This window comes from Tiliqua scincoides, chromosome 8, assembly GCF_035046505.1.
Source record: "Tiliqua scincoides isolate rTilSci1 chromosome 8, rTilSci1.hap2, whole genome shotgun sequence".
In the NCBI taxonomy this organism is placed as follows: Eukaryota; Metazoa; Chordata; class Lepidosauria; order Squamata; family Scincidae; genus Tiliqua; species Tiliqua scincoides.
In genome coordinates this window covers 1,191,107-1,207,745 of record NC_089828.1, presented here as the reverse complement: position 1 = coordinate 1,207,745, position 16,639 = coordinate 1,191,107, and the positions used below count along the sequence as shown (strand labels likewise).

Sequence of the window (16,639 nt, the reverse complement as noted above, 5' to 3'; positions counted from 1 at the left end):
ATAATGTAATTAAATCACAATGTAATGCAAAAGAGCACTCTGTCCTCCACACTGGCTATCTGCAGCCAACCTTAGATATAAAAGGCTCTGTGAATCTGCATTTTCAAGATAGCATGAGTCAGCATCTTTTGCTTCTACAAATTAGATTACCCATACTCAGCATTTTTTCCCTCTGGGATTATTCCTGAATCAGAGCAAATGAGGTCAACATATGTTCAGTCATTGGGTTTATAGTTTACATTCTCTGTAATGCTTCTCACTGTGCTGTTGCCTTTAACATCCACTTTGACCTCATTCTCCCTGGATCAAGTTATAAAAGGATTCAATGTGCAGTGTTTTCACAATATGCACAAATATTTTTTTGGAATATTATGGAAGTAGAAGTCATGCTAAATGGCACTCTCTTATTCATGTTTCCGAAGCTTAAAAGTTACAGAGCTTGGCTCTTTGGTATTGAATAGAACTCTGCTCCTGAATTTGCTGTTGACATCTTACTTGGTATTATTAAATATTTTGGGGAGAGATTATGTTTTTAAAGCTTATAGACAGTTAATCATTCAGTACATTTCATGTATCTTAGAGCAGGGGTCTCCAAACCCCGCCCTGGGGGCCAGATGTGGCCCGCAGTGAGCCTCTATCCGGCCCGCGACCAGCCTCTTGTCCCCTGAAAGCCTCTGGCCCATTTGACTGAATATGACCAGAGCTGTGCTCTGATTGCATCTGGAAGGTGTTCTGAGGGCCAGAGAGGCTGCGTGAATGAGCCCACTCATTTATTCATTCATCTAAGTTCCATCTCTAATTTATTTATTTAAATTTTATATTTAAAAATTTTTCCGGCCCTCAGCACTGCACCAGATATTTCATGCGGCCCTCTGGCCAAAAAGTGTGGAGACCCCTGGTCTTAGAGCATCAGTTCCCAAACTTTTCAGGTTGCAGCCCATCTCATCCTCCATGGTGGGTCGCAACGCAATGCTCTGGATGGTGCCAGAATGCCTCTGGGTTGTAGCAAGCCCACAGCCCATTCTATTGGCCTCTGTGGGCCTCAGAGCAGCTCACAGAAGCAACCAAAAGTGACTTCTGGTCAAACTGGAAGTAGTGAGGACAGACCAGGAAGTCGCTTCTGGTCACTTGTGCAGGCCATTCTGAGGCCTGCAAACAGAGTGGGTCATAGGACCAGCATGACCCAGAAGAGGCCACTGGGGCCTCCCATTAAAGCATTCTGGCACCACCAGGAGCATCATGTTGGAACCAGCATGCAAGGGGTTGCAACCCACCCTACATGGGCTTGTGACTCATGTACAAATGCTGCCTTAGAGAACAAGTTGACTCTTCACAGGATCCAGTGTTCTCCATACAATCAGATTTTTTTATTATTGTCACATGTTTGTGCCTCACTTCCCCATGTGGTGTGAGATATTCCAGGGGCACATTATCAACCAGTGATCATTTTAAGCAACCAGTGATCTGTTTAACAAAAGCTGGGGCCCTGGTAGCCTTCAGCAGTAGTTAGGAACAATCAAATGGTCTGCTGAATCCTTAGCTTAACACAAAGGTCAGTAAAGAGCCAGCCATTTATCACTCCAAAACCATTTCCTAATGCTGGAAAATTATTTTTTGCAGCAACATAAACATCTGCTTGGAGGATGAAGAAACTCAATGGCTTGGATCCAAAGGTGCCCTTTCACTAATGGAAGGCCTTTTCCACTCATGGAAGGGCTTTTTCCAATTTAGCCGAAGATTATTGCTTGAGAAAACCAACCCCAGAACCAGAGGAGTACACAAATTCAGAGGATTTGTGCAAGCCTCAGCTGATGAGAAGACTTTGCACAAGTTCTTTTCCAGAACTTCTGATCTCTAGAAGGCTATCAGATGTTCTGGAAAAAAAACTTGTGTAAAGCTCTAGTTTATATACTATGGCCTGCATCTTCCTTTGCCCCCATGTTTCTCATAAGGCAACCTGACATTAGGATGGTGTACTGAGAGATGTCTTCTGCCAGATCTTGCTCAAGAGTTCACAAAACAGCATGGATACCCATTCTCCTTACACTTCTAGTTCTGTGGATTCAAGCCATTACAGTTATGACCAATCATCCATGCTGTGGAGAGTTTACACTCCAAGGCAGAGTTCTTAATGAACTAATTAAGTCAACAAAGAGTCTTAATGCTACTTGAGGACACTATTTGTGCTAAATGTATGGACCTATGTGGCAGTGAAGGCAAGTACCTTCATAACTCATTCGCTAGCTAAATTGGCTTACAGTCAGGTTGTAAATTAGTTTATTGAGAAGAACAGACACATTGAGAGAATCTTGAAGAACATGATTCCTGATAGGCCTTCCTTTTTTCTCCTACTTTCTACCCTTTCTTCTTCTGCAATTAAATCACTAACAGAACATCAACTGTCTTTGAGCCATCTGATAGATGTTTCTCCATACCTGATCCAGAAGTTAACTTGCTTGGCTGCAAACTATCTCACTTTTGCCTTCTCTCTTGCCACAGCCTTTGTTGTGGTAGAGCAATTTGGCTCAGTTCAAATAAGGCAGTATAGATAATAGGGGGGGGGTGAAATTAGAGAAGATTTGTTTCTCTGAGAAGTTCTGCCCATAAATAAAGGGACAGACTGAACCAAGATAGCTATTTATTGCCTGGGTCAGCACAAGAAAGGGATAAACTTTCACTCAAGCCTGATTGCTTGGATGCATTTGCCAGGGTAGGACTGTACCTACTATGGTGTGACACACCGAACAGAACACAGATGATTCATTCTATGCAGTAGCTTCTCAGGGTCTAGGTGCATCTTCTGTTTTGCTGCCCAGAGCTGCAAAATCAGGGACAAGGAGTCCATTGCTACATCTCTTCCAATTGGCTTGGAAGGAGAGGAGGGAGCAGACATTTTTCTGCCTATCGTTGGCAATCATGTGACAATCAAGAGCAATGTATCACAATGCACTTGGGAAGAAAGCCAGATCTGACTGCGGTGTAAGTGGAAGATACTTAAGGTCCTAAACTGGAGACTCCAAAACAGGTGCAGCCTCTCCACAGGGTGCCCCACTCATTGGTTCTTTGCAAGTCGAGAGCAAGCAAATAAAAAATGCACTGAGTGCTGGCTATTAAACAGCCAGGCCAATCCTTGGTGACCACCAGCAGAAGTTTTTCAGTTGGTAGCAGCAGTTCCCTCCTTCAAAGGGCATCTCCAGGCTCCAAACGGATGCTAGGTGCAGTCTATCTTCCTCACTCCAGTTTTGTGTGGGCTTCACATGGGTTCCCTGCAACTGTTTCTCACCTCCTCCCTGCTCCTCCTCCGTTTCCTCTTCCACTGATGCTCTCAAGATGCTCTCAAGTGTATCAGTGCAATTAGTAGCGCCACCTCAAGGCTCCATAAGTATAGATTGGGGTCTGAAGTGACTGCCTCCATAAATGGTGGTATATAAGACTATAACTCCAAGCACTAGCTTAGCAAAGGGGGGGGGGGGTTTACAGGGCCTCAGGTAGCATGCTTAACGGGGTGTCAAGAGGCTTCCTGGACGTGACCGGAAGTGCCTTCTGGATGTATCCAGGAGGTGTTCTGAGGTGCAGGGAGGCTACATGTGGCCTCCTTGTGTCTCAGAAGGCCTCCTGGAGGCACTTCTGGTATTAAATGAAAACTGGAAGTACTTTTCAGAGACCTCCAGAAGGCCTTAAGCCTGGGAGGGGGTGTATGAGGGGTGCCGAAAACCTTATATGCCTCCAGGTACCAGATGCCTTAGTGTTGTGCAGGCACCGGTTGCTGCAGTTCCCATTTTCTTGAGTTCGCTTGAGTTCACTTATGCAGCAAACCTTCTGCATTGCCATGCCTGCTGTCCTGAAAAAAATTACTTTAAAGGTCATTTTCAAGGGCAAAGTTCAGCACATGGCATGTACAATAGCAGATCAGAACATAATGAACCTATTTGGATATACTTACACCAGGGCCTAGGAAAAGGGGGGTAAAGGGGGTAATTTGTACCCAGGCCCAGGGTCAAAAGGGGGGCCCAGGAGCCAAAGGAGGGGCCCCAGAAATGTCCTGAGTTTTTACGTTTTCCTATCTACTGAGACTCGTTGCCTGCACGGGATGCTGGGGACACTACTGACGCCACATGGGTGGGGAGACCTGGGCTCCAAAGGCTTTTCCAGCTGTCTGTACCTTCCCCCCACCCTGGTTCGCCCCTCCCTGCCCCTATTCTGCTCTTCCATCACCACCCTCCCCTGCTCTGTTTCACCCATTCCCCTTTGCAAAAGGGCCCAAAAGAAACTTTGTACCACCTGATAAAATTCCTCTCAGAGGCCCTGACTCACACCAAAATGAAAGTAAGGAGCTGGGCTGTGAACATAAAATGACAGCGGAACTCCATCTTTGATGGGTGAGTTGTTATAAGAGCTTGAATGATTTTTAAAAAACCACCATAAATTATGGTCAAAAAGTGGCTTCAAATTGCAGTACTGGGGCATTTGGTGAGATACAGGAAGCTGGGCTAGATGGGCCTCTGGCCTGATCCAGCAGGGCTCTTCTTATGTTCTTAAGTACTGTTTTAACCATCCCGTCCAGCAAATTCAAACAAATTACCTACGTATCAGTCAGCTCATGTTCTACAGTTTTATGTATGGCATGCCCAACTTGGACTGATGCTCAGAAAAGTATAACCATGAATAGGAGATGCAGCCCTACTCCCTAAGGCGGGTACAAGGGAAATAGCAGATGCTATAAAAAGCATATCAATACTGTTGTAACCCTTTCAATACCTGTTAGATTCAGCCACCATTCCTGAAAGAAATGTGCTCCAAAACATGTTCATGTTGCCCTCAGAATCTTGCGGGAACCTTTGGATAGCCTTGCACAGGGTAGCATCAGGGATAGGCCAGGTTACCCATCAGAGGGCCCAACCAACCAGGTTAACCCCTGAATCTTTGGTATTGGTGGTAGTGATCGCACATCACCAGCATTCACAATGTTACACCAGCTTTCAGAGTATTTGCCAAGCCAAAGTGTTTGACTAGACAAAGCATGATTAGAGTGTTTTAGAAATCCATTGGGGATTCCATCCCTTGGCTCTCTGTCCAAACACTTTCACACATTTGGCATCTGCAAAAGATTTGTTTCTAAACTGCCTTCTTTTGGTAGTATTTGGCCTGGTGCCTCTTCCCTGAGATTCAGTGGAGGGGCTGGCTGCAGGCTGTCTTTTCCAATAGTCAGTCTGTCTATGCCGATTCTCCTTTCTTTCTTTTTCAACCTGGCAGAAAGCTCCTTGTCCATTTTAATGGCTTAGCTGGTCAGCAAATGAAGAAGGAAGACGAGCCAAGCTGCAGTGACAGCACACATGCCTTGCATGCAGAAAATCCTCGATTCCATCTCTGTATCAAGTTGAAAACACTTCTGGGCTGCAGGGAGCAAACGACTTGTTCCGGATAAGGCACATTCTGGGGGTTTTATGCTGGCCAAAGGGCAATGTAGCTCAGTGGTAGAGCACCTGCTTTGTATGCAAAAGTTCCAGATTGAATCTCTACTATCTCCAGATAGGACAGAGAATCTCCTGAAACTCTGGAGAACTACTGCCAGCCTGTACTGACATCACTGACCTAAATGAACCAGTGGTCTGACTCAGTAGGTAGCAGCTTCCTATGAATGGTCTGGACAGATTCTTATTCTGCCTGGACTTCTAGTGCCCATCTGTTGCGTGCATAAAACCCAAGGTTCCATTCCCAGCATCCTTAGTTATCCCAAGGATCTTTGACAGTGGGGACAAAACTCTGGTCTTCTGCTGAGAGACCTTGAGCAGTCATCACACAGACTAATAGAGTCTAATGGAGACTAATGGAACAGGCCTTGCTGAGGGAGAATCAGCATGGCTTCTGTAAGGGTGAGTCTTGCCTCATGAACATTATAGAATTCTTTGAAAAAGTTAAAAGGCATGTGGATGTGGGAGAACCCATGGACATTATATATCTGGACTTTCAGAAGGCGTTCGACACAGTCCCTCACCAAAGGCTGCTGAAAAAACTCCATAGTCAGGGAATTAGAGGACAGGTCCTCTCATGGATTAAGAACTGGTTGAAGACCAGGAAACAGAGAGTGGATGTCAATGGGCAATTTTGTTTTGTTTGCAAAATAAAACAATGGAGAGAGGTGAAAAGCAGTGTGCCCCAAGGATCTGTCCTGTGACTGGTGCTTTTCAACCTCTTCATAAATGACCTGGAGACAGGGGTGAGCAAAGAGGTGGCTAAGTTTGCAGACGACACCAAACTTTTCCGAGTGGTGAAGACCAGAAGTGATTGTGAGGAGCTCCAGAAGGATCTCTCCAAACTGGCAGAATGGGCAGCAAAATGGCAGATGCATTTCAATGTAAGTAAGTGTAAAGTCACGCACAATGGGGCAAAAAAATCAAAACTTCACATATAGGCTAATGGGTTCTGAGCTGTCTGTGACAGATCAGGAGAGAGATCTTGGGGTGCTGGTGGACAACTCAATGAAAGTGTCGACCCAATGTGCGGCGGCAGTGAAGAAGGCCAATTCTATGCTTGGGATCATTAGAAAAGGTATTGAGAACAAAACGGCTAATATTATAATTCCGTTGTACAAATCGATGGTAAGGCCACACCTGGAGTATTGTGTCCAGTTCTGGTTGCCGCATCTCAAAAAAGACATAGTGGAAATGGAAAAGGTGCAAAAGAGAGCGACTAAGATGATTACTGGGCTGGGGCACCTTCCTTATGAGGAAAGGCTACAGCGTTTGGGCCTCTTCAGCCTAGAAAAGAGACACTTGAGGAGGGACATGACTGAGGCATACAAAATTATGCATGGGAAAGATAAAGTGGATAGAGAGATGCTCTTTATACTCACATAACACCAGAACCATGGGACATCCACTAAAATTGAGTGTTGGGAGAGTTAGGACAGACAAAAGAAAATATTTCTTTACTCAGTGTGTGGTTGGTCTGTGGAACTTCTTGCCACAGGATGTGGTGATGGCATCTGGCCTGGATGCCTTTAAAAGGGGATTGGACAAGCTTCTGGAGGAAAAATCTATTACGGGTTACAAGCCATGATGCATATCTGCAACCTCCTGATATCAGAAATGGGCTCTGTCAGATGCAAGGGAGGGCACCTGGATGAGGTCTCTTGTTATCTGGTGTGCTCCCTGGGGCATTTGGTGGGCCGCTGTGAGATACAGGAAGCTGGACTAGATGGGCCTATGGCCTGATCCAGTGGGGCTGTTCTTATGTTCTTAACTACAATTCCCAGGAAGCCTTGCAGGTCTCTTGTTATCTGGTGTGCTCCCTGGGGCAGTTGGTGGGCCGCTGTGAGATACAGGAAGCTGGACTAGATGGGCCTATGGCCTGATCCAGTGGGGCTATTCTTATGTTCTTACGAGTGAATCAGTGCAAAGCAGCTCATATGTGCCCTTATGTAAGTGGGTAAAGAAAAGGTTTGCCCCACTGCTGGGTTACTGCTTATACTGAGCAGTGGTCCTGTGATAAAACTGAAGTACAAAACAGGAGCATCACTAGGGAGGTGCAGGGGGGTGACACAACTACTGGCCAAAATTTTTCAAATCTTTGTATTTTCAAATAATACCATCCTGTTACATATCAATCAATCCATAATTTCATGCAGAATGCAATGAAACAAACCATGTTGGAATATCTTTATTCTATCAAAAGTTATAGCCAAAAAACCAGCAGAGGTAGGCAATGGGGTCGCTGCACCCACTGCATGGGATGAGGTCCATCATGGGGGTGACGTTCTGGCGTTCCGAACTGGGTAGCTCCCAGACTTCCCAGTTTGACAACAGTGTATGTGGAATGTGGTCAGGAGGGAAATGATCTGCTTCTCACTCAGGCAAGTGAGAAGCAGAGCATTGCGGCTTACATCAGCAGACAGAACAGCAGTGGAAGACTAGGGGTGAAAGGCACCCCAAGTCTCCTGCCCCATCGGATCCTTTGCAACCTGCTGCTCATGTATCATGCATCAGGTGGCCTCACTGATGGGCTGGCAGTGGCCCCACATCAGAAATCTCCAAGTTTAGGATGCATTTAGTCTGGCAACCCTACACCTAACTGGCTAAATAAATACACCAAAAAGGCATCTCCTCTGTAGTCTGTCTAGCCAGGGTTCAATCACTTAGGGCACAAGCCTAATAAGGTATACTCGGAAGTAAGTCCTATTTTGTTCAATGGGGCTTACTTTCAGGAAAGTGTGGTTAGGATTGCAACCCAAGAGAGCCAGACTGGAGGGGGAAAAAGTTAGGTAACAGACCATGCAGAGCTAAGGTGGGGGAAGGGTTCCACTTTTCTCTCCTGCATGCACCTTTCTGGTGTAAAAATGAAATTCACTCACCCACTGCTCTATACATGGCAGAAGCAGACACTTGAACAACATGCTGCCCCCTCACATCTAGCTGGGCCCTACGTCCCCATTACTAACTCAAAAGAGTTAAACAGCAAGGCCAGGTCAGGTACAGTGTGAACAACACCAGCCTTTCCTAGAATATCTTTTAGGAACCAGCCTAGTGCAGAACATACCATTAAAAAAAAATTAATTTAAATCAATGTGATGTTCCAGGAACTGAGTAGCAACTTTTTGTGGCAAAATGCTTGCAAATGGAACCGAGAAGAGCAGCATGCAAGTGGCCAGCTACATAAAGGGGCTTGGAATGGTTTGGAAGCTATTCAGAATGGAATAAATTTTGTTTTTTTGTTACAGCTGAGAAAACATGAAAAAAGTCACAGGAACATAGTTACTGCTGTGTTTGGATTCCAACGTTTGCCTTATTTCAGGCGGAGATATAAATTTAGTTCCTTTCCCGCTTTAAAAAGTCTCTCTTCCAGTTTTCTTCACCAGGATGAATTTGGAGCAGAAAAGCTCTGTGTCCTAGAAAAGGGTTTGTAATTTGTGGAGACAAAAGGGGATTTGTTCAGAAAAGGGGTTGTGGATTGGGGAACCCAGATGAACCAGAAACCATAAAGTTTTCTGCCACTACAGGAAGACTGAGCGACGTCGGATTCTGCAAGCACAAAATCTGGCTCCGGGGACAGGGTTGTCACCCAATGAAACTGATTGTCAATGAACGAAGAGTAGAGAAAAGCAAGAGTTTTGGACTGTGAGCCCTTTGGGGACACAAGGGGGCCATTTATTGATTTGTTTTGCTATGTGAACTGTTTTGTGAACTACTTTTTGTTGAAAAGCAGTATATAAATATTAATTAATGATATTAATAATGTCTTTATGCAACTTGTAATTAACTGGTGGGATTCATGCTACAAGATACAGCGATGGCTACTAGCTTAGGCTGGCTTTAAAAGGAGATCAAACACGTTTATGGAGGAAGAGTGTTTTATCAATGAATATTCGCCGCGGTAAATTTGCCCAGAGACAAAATGCTTCTGAGTACCAACTGCTGGAGATAAGCAGAAGAAAGAATTCTCTGTATTTACATGGAACTCAAGGCAATTTACAAATCAACCTCTTTTTTAAATGGGGTTTTTACAAGTATTTCTTCAGTGAGAGGAACTCACAGAACCCTCAATTTCACCAGATGTTTCCGTCCAAGTGCAACCATCACCGTGGCTGTGCTCTGTAATGTCCAGGCTTTCACAGCAGCCACAACTCACCCTCAGTCAGTTCTCAAAATGTTATCTGTGTCTAGCTGACACCTCTGCTTTCCGCACTTTCTTGGTGGATTTCCCTGAATCCACACCCCCTCCCAGTACCTTTGTGAGGTCCATCTGCAGCTATCCAGTCTCCCATCCAAGGCAAAACCCAAGCTGACCCTGCTTAGTTTCTTAAGGCAGGAGCACAGCTCAATCTCCAGACCATACCTCTTGCTCCAAACTTTTGGGACAGGTTGAAATAGTGTAAATCAAATGTATAGTGGTTGAATTACACACAGGGGTGCCCAAACCCTGGCCCAGGGGCCATTTGCAGCCCTCGGGGGCCCTTAATATGGCCCGTGGGGAGCCCCCAGTCTCCAGTGAACCTTTGGCCCTCCATGGATTTGCTGGAGCCCATGCTGGCCCAACACGACTACTCTCAGCTCGAGGGCCAACTGTTTTACCTCTTGCACGAGCTGCGTTCCAAGGGCTCCGTCTACTGCTTGCTGTTTCATGTCTGTAAAGCAGCAGTGGCAGCAAAGGAAAGGCCAACCTTGCTTTGCACAAAGTTTTTTTTTTAATTTATTTTTAATTAACACACACAGACATACAAACATATAACATACATTTAGGAGTGCTAAATACCATATACCATTACTCATTAATCATACTATATCTCCTAATCTACTACTCATCTACTTCTGCTTCTTATTAGTTTATCCATTTATTTATATAATATATACTAAATTTTTCCTAATGCCCTGTACTATATTTTCTAAATTTTCACTTTCTGTCAAACATAAACTTACTTCAATTACTCATTAATATTAAAACAAAATAATCTAATTACCAAAGTATAACAACATATAAAACAATTCTTCCATCTACTTCTAACTCTTCTAATCTATATATTTCTTATATCAAATATAATAGATTTTTCCTAATTCCCTATAATACCTTTTCTAAATATTCACTTTTTATCATCTCAACTAGTTCAATTACTCACTAATATCAAATAATAATAATCTAATTTCCAAATTATAATAAAACCAACAGTCTCTTATAATATGTTCTTTACTATTCTTCAGTCTAATTCTCCAATCTGACTACATTTTTTTCTTTAACATAATAACCACCTATAAAACAATTCATCCACATGCTAACATTTCCAGCTATTTTTTCTAATTCATTCTAATTCATATATATCAATTTCGTATATATTTATTTTTTAAATAAATTTAAACCAGTTATTAACTAAATAAAATCCTTCAGGTTTTTTTGACCTTCAGGTTTCTTTTTCTTTCTTTCTTTCCATTTTTTCTCCTGTAATATCTTTAATAATTTATCTCCATAACAGAATCCAATAAGCCCACACTTTCTTGTATAAGGTATGTTCATTCTTCCAATTAACTGGGATATGTTTTCTTCTTCTTGTTCCAACAAATTTTGTATTTTGTGCACCCATGTTACTCTATCCATCTTCTCTATTTCAATCTCCATCAGCGTCCCCTCTAGATCCTGTTGATTTTCCATTCTTCTAATTTCTGTATCCACTCTTTTGATGATTTCATCCCTCACCATCATCTTTTCAGCTTTTCCCTTCTGTTTATCTTCTGTTTTCTTCACATCTTCCAATTGCTCCTTGCACACATCTATCTGTTGAGAGAGAGTCTTTAAACTGGCTTGAATCTGCAAGGACCAACTCAACTGCTGTCTTCTCATTGTGAGCAATTTTTCCAAATTTTTGAGGATCATTTGAGTCCAAATATCTGGAACAGGCTCCATCTTGCAATTTCTCTCTAATCCACAAGATGTCCACAGTATATTATTCTCCTTACTTCCACCATGTGTTTTTTCAGTCAGGCATTTTTTGAATTTTTCTTACAGATAACAGTGTGATTAATGGAGAAAAACAAAACGAAAGGAACAGTCTCAAGGAGACAAAACTCTTTGAAGTCTAATAAAAATTTTGTCCACAAGTAATTCTGGATTTTAGTCCACACACCAAATTATATTTATAATTATAATCCACGAACGATTTATTCCACTACAAAGACTTTGCACAAAGTCTTTTATAGGCCTTGAACTATCGTGTGACCTTCATTCATTCATATAAGTTCCATCTCCAATATATTCATTTATGTAAATTTATGTAAATTTATTCACATTTTAAATATAAATTAATTCATTTTCTTGGTCCCCAACACAGTGTCAGAAAGATGATGTGGTCCTCCTGCCAAAAAGTTTGGATGCCCTTGAACTATAGGATTAAAAAAATTTCACATAAATGTAAAAGATACTCATATATTAAAGTGTTTGCCTAGACACGTTTACTCAGAAGGAAGTTCCCACTCTGTTCAGTAGGACTTAATCCCAGGTAAATGTGCATAGGATTGCAGCCTTAGAGCCCAAGCTAATGCACATCTACTCAAAAGTAAGTCCCATTATAGTCAATGGGGCATATGCCCAGGTAAATGTGGATAGGATTGCAGCTAGTATGTAGCATGAACAATATACTGTCTTTCAGGTAGACCTTGAGAAAAATGTTGGCCAAACCCTAGAAGGTCAACACATGCCTGTAGGCAAGTTTCTTGACCTGGATCCTCTTTTTAACTAAGGTTTTTTGAAAAAATGTTCAAAGGCAGCTGCAGAGCACTCCTTTTGATGACATCACCATCTCTGCTATATAGCATGACCTGCGAAAGCAGAAGTCCCAGAATTCTTCTCCCCCTTGACTCCATTCTTGTGTATAAATTTGTGACCCAGAAATTTATCCTTGATCCCAAACGCTTTTCTGCCTGATCCTGGCTTCGACTGTCCCTGTAGGTTTCCGCAGTATAGAATGCCAGAAGGTGATTTTCAATGCTAAGCTGATCAACCGCCATGGTGGAAACTTCTCAGACCCAGACATTTTGCTTGGAGCAGAGAGATTTCCCTTTGGGCACCAGGAATGTTGGGGAAAAAATATTCTGCACAAGAGGACCTGCTTTTTCTCTGACTGACAGCCATGTTTATGTAGGAGGATCGTGTGGTATAGCTTTTCCTGGACTGCAACACTTCAGGCTGCAGCTGTGTGTACATGTTTGTGGTTTCGCATTTGAATACACCCTCAGAAACAGAACTTGCTCTGCACTGTGAAAACCAGCATGTCAGGGGGACTCTTCCCTGTGCACGTCACAACTGCATGGCAACAGAAGACAGGCAAAATGACCAGATACTCAGCCCAGTCCTAAAGGCAGCACCACCAGCCGGCTCAGCAGCACCAAAGCAGCTACCACGACATCCTGTGGCCTCATTGCAGCCACCAGAGGTCTCATCAGGAGAAGGATACTTTTGCCCCCTTCCCCCAAGGAAAGCCCCAAGCCCTGCAGCGGGGCTTCTCAAGTCTGCGCCAGCTATTTTGCCTGATATGGGCAAAATGGAAGGCCTGATATGGAATTAAGGCTCTGGCGAAGCAGAGCTCCTCCGGTCCCACCCCCTTCCTTCCCAGTAGGGAAACCTACTGTTCTGCACTCCTCCTGTGGGTGGCACCAACTGGCGCTGGCCTCGCCACCCTCACTGCAGGCTCACTGCCGATGGCGAAGTGCCTTACGGCACTTTCATGGCAGCTGTTGCCTGGGCAGCACAGGAGTGAGCGGTGCTGACTGAGCTCAGGATCCGGCTGTTAGGGTCCTAAACAGTTTTGCGCTAGGCTACTTAAATTCCCTCTTGAGCCATATGTGCCTTCTCTTGTGTTCAGACCATCATTTCACAGATGTGACACCCCCTAAGTAGCAGGGCCTTTTCTGTGGTGACCCTACACTTTATTCCTTTAGGCATTGTGTTAAGGTTTGGCTGTTTCTTGTTTCGTGGTGAAAGGGTGATGTGATGATTTGATTTATTGTTTAGTTGGTATTTGGCTGCTATTGGTGACCTACTAGGTTTTGGCATTTCTTTAAAAGAAATTATATTGCCAGTTCTAGGGTTTTGTTAATTATTGTTTTGTTGTTTTATTTTTCTTGGGGGTTTTTGTTGTTTTTTTTTGGGGGGGGGATTGCCTTGAGCAAGAAAGGGATCATTTTTAAAATGTTTTGAAATAGAAGATAAAGATTAAAAATAAAGATAGCAACACTGATTTACTAACAACCTTTCCATCTTTGTGTGTATTTCAGATACATTATGACCACTTTACTACTGGTATTTGTGTGTTTGCAAGTCATCACTGCAACCATCTCTATAGATGTTTTAGGTATGTAACCTCCAGGATTCATCCTTAGGTATAGGGAGCTCTGTATACAAGAGGGAGGTCTTTGGGAAGTCCATTACTATTCAGTTGCTAAGCTGGATCAAAGGTGGCCCCTGAAGCCAGAGATCAGACACTGTGAAACTACTGTGGTGTACAGGGTGGGTCCAAGACCTTCTGGTGCCTGAGCTGCCATGCCAAATGCTAACTGGTGCTGTACCAGCCCCTGCTCTTCCCACCCTCCGCCTTAAAAAATGAAGAGGAAGATGGAGCAAAAGAGGAAGTATAGAGAAGAGGAGACACTCACCACTCTCCTCTCTTCCATTCTTCATTTTCTTCTCTCTTCCCCTCTTCCTTTTATTATCCAGGGAGTGCGAGGAGGCACAGTGAGTGAACAAAGGTGGATACCCTTCACCAACCTGTTGCCTGAGGCGCCTCCTCAGTTGGCCTCATGCAAGGGCCGACTGTGGTTGCAGAACCAATCTTCCAGCCTGACCTGGGAGAATTTATTATAGGCTAGAGCAGGGATGCCCCAACCCTGGCCCGGGGGCCACGTGGCCCTCAGGGGCTCCCAATCCGGCCCTCGGGGAGCCTGCAGTCTCCAATGAATCTCTGGCCCTCTGGAGACTTGCTGGAGCCTGTGCTGGCCCAATGCAACTGCTCTCAGCATGAGCACGACTGTTCAACCTCTCACCTGAGCTGTGGGATGAGGGCTCCCTCCACTACTTGCTGTTTCACGTCTATGATGCAGCAGTGGCAGTGAAGGAAAGGTTAGCCTTACTTTGTGCAAGGCCTTTTATAGGCCTTGAGCTACTGCAAGACCTTCATTCAGTCATATAAGTTCAATCTATAATATATTCATTTATGTAAATTTATTCAAATTTCAAATGTAAATTAATTCATTTTTTCCCCGGCCCCCGACACAGTGTCAGAGAGATGATGTGGCCCTCCTGCCAAAACGTTTGGACACCCCTGGGCTAGAGGGAACTAATCTCCTGTTGAGGTGGACGCCTGTGAAGCTCTCCAACCTGTGGTACAACAACTCACCACATGGGGCAGTGGCGTACGGTTCTGTAGGTTCCTTGCTCTCTGGACCAGTGTTTCAGAAACCATTTTTTGACAGCGACCCTAAACACAGTTTTTCTATCAGTCCAATGATCCATGGGATTAGTTCATGTTAATAATAATAACAGGGAAAGTTGCCTTCCCCTGACCCTCAGGAATATCCTTGCAACCCTCATTTGGCCCAAGACCCCTGGTTTAGGAACCACTGTTCTAGACCAATTAGACATATGAGGCTTGTGATGTCTACAAGCTTGGTAACTGATACATGCTATAACTAATACATGCTACTGATCGCTCACTCTCTCTCTCCCCCCCTTTCACCATCTGGGATTGACAGATCATGGTACCACACTGAGTGCGAGCATACCTTTACGCTCCCCCCTGCGCATTCCTCTGGGGAGCACTCTGACCATCCCCTGTTACTACATTGTCACATTGGAGCATGTCACCACCTCCCCTTCTACCCCACCTCTGTCACCAAGGATTAAATGGAGCAGGTTGTCCGAAGGCAAGGAAGTGGTCTTGCTGGTAGCCATGGATGGGCACGTTAGAATCAACACTGCATACAAGGAGGTGGTCTCTCTGCCCAACTATCCTGCCATACCCACTGATGCAACTTTGGAAATCAAGACCCTTCGGTCCAACGATACTGGGGTCTATCGCTGTGAGGTGATCCATGGCATCGAGGACAGCCAGGACACTGTAGAGGTAAAAGTGAAAGGTGAGGCTTTATTTCCCTCTTCCAGTCTTTGTACTGAACGATTGAATTGAGCTCTGATGATCATCCATGTTATATCCTGGAGGCACAAAAGCACAGAAGATCACAACGTCCTGATGCATCAAAGCCATATTTATTTATATCTCTATTTATTTAAAATATTTGTAGCCCAACACTTTCATCATAAGCAACTGAGGGCCCAATCCTATCCCACTTTCCAGTGCCAGTGCAGCAACAATGCAGCCTTGAGGAAAGGGAATAAATGTTCCCTTACCTGGAGGAAGCCTCCATGATTGCCTCCTCCCTGCAGGATGCAGCGCATGCCCCGTGCTGGAAAATTGGATAGGATTTGTTCCTCAGGCTGCAATCCTAACCACACTTTCCTGAGAGTAAGGCCCATTGAACAAAATATGACTTACTTCTGAATAGACCTGGTTAGGATTGTGCCCTAACAGATGTAAAATCAAGTTTCCCATTTGGTTGAATATGGAAGGAGGGGTTGGAGATTTTTGGTTAGATTACAGCATAACAGGGATGTAGAAACAAGCACAGAGGTAATACCAGTTCCTTAGAACCATCATCTAGTTCCTTATGATCCAAAATTTGGTGCTCTCCCTTTTCTTTAAAGTCAACTGGTTTAGCTTATGGTACTCACTGACTCATGTGTTTTGGTGAATGTGTTTTTCAGGAATCGTATTCCATTACAGAGCCATCTCGACCCGGTATACTTTGGACTTTGAGAAGGCAAAGCAGGCATGCATCCAGAACAGTGCTGTCATTGCAACTCCTGAGCAGCTGCAGGCTGCCTACGAAGATGGCTTTGACCAGTGCGATGCCGGTTGGTTGGCTGACCAGACGGTCAGGTAAGCAGCCTGGAAGAGGGCTATGTGCTCAAATGCAAGGCACACATTGGCTATGAAGAAAAGTCAGGTTGAGCAATGAACAATGAACCAAAAAGTGGCTCTAGCAAGTCCAACTTCTGCATAGATCCAGATCTTCCCCTTTGTTCTGCAAGATACTGGCTGCAGAAC

At 44.2% G+C, this 16,639-nt stretch overlaps 1 protein-coding gene across 1 annotated transcript in view; it reads left to right on the top strand.

Annotated features, from left to right (window-relative positions):
* The first annotated feature begins 13,761 nt into the window (after positions 1-13,761).
* ACAN (aggrecan) overlaps positions 13,762-16,639 on the top strand; it is a 38,691-nt gene continuing 35,813 nt past the window's right edge. Inside the window, exons 1-3 of the mRNA XM_066635171.1 lie at positions 13,762-13,831; positions 15,228-15,611; positions 16,297-16,471. Of these exons, the coding sequence (XP_066491268.1) occupies positions 13,762-13,831; positions 15,228-15,611; positions 16,297-16,471 (629 nt within the window). The remainder of the gene's footprint in view (positions 13,832-15,227; positions 15,612-16,296; positions 16,472-16,639) is intronic.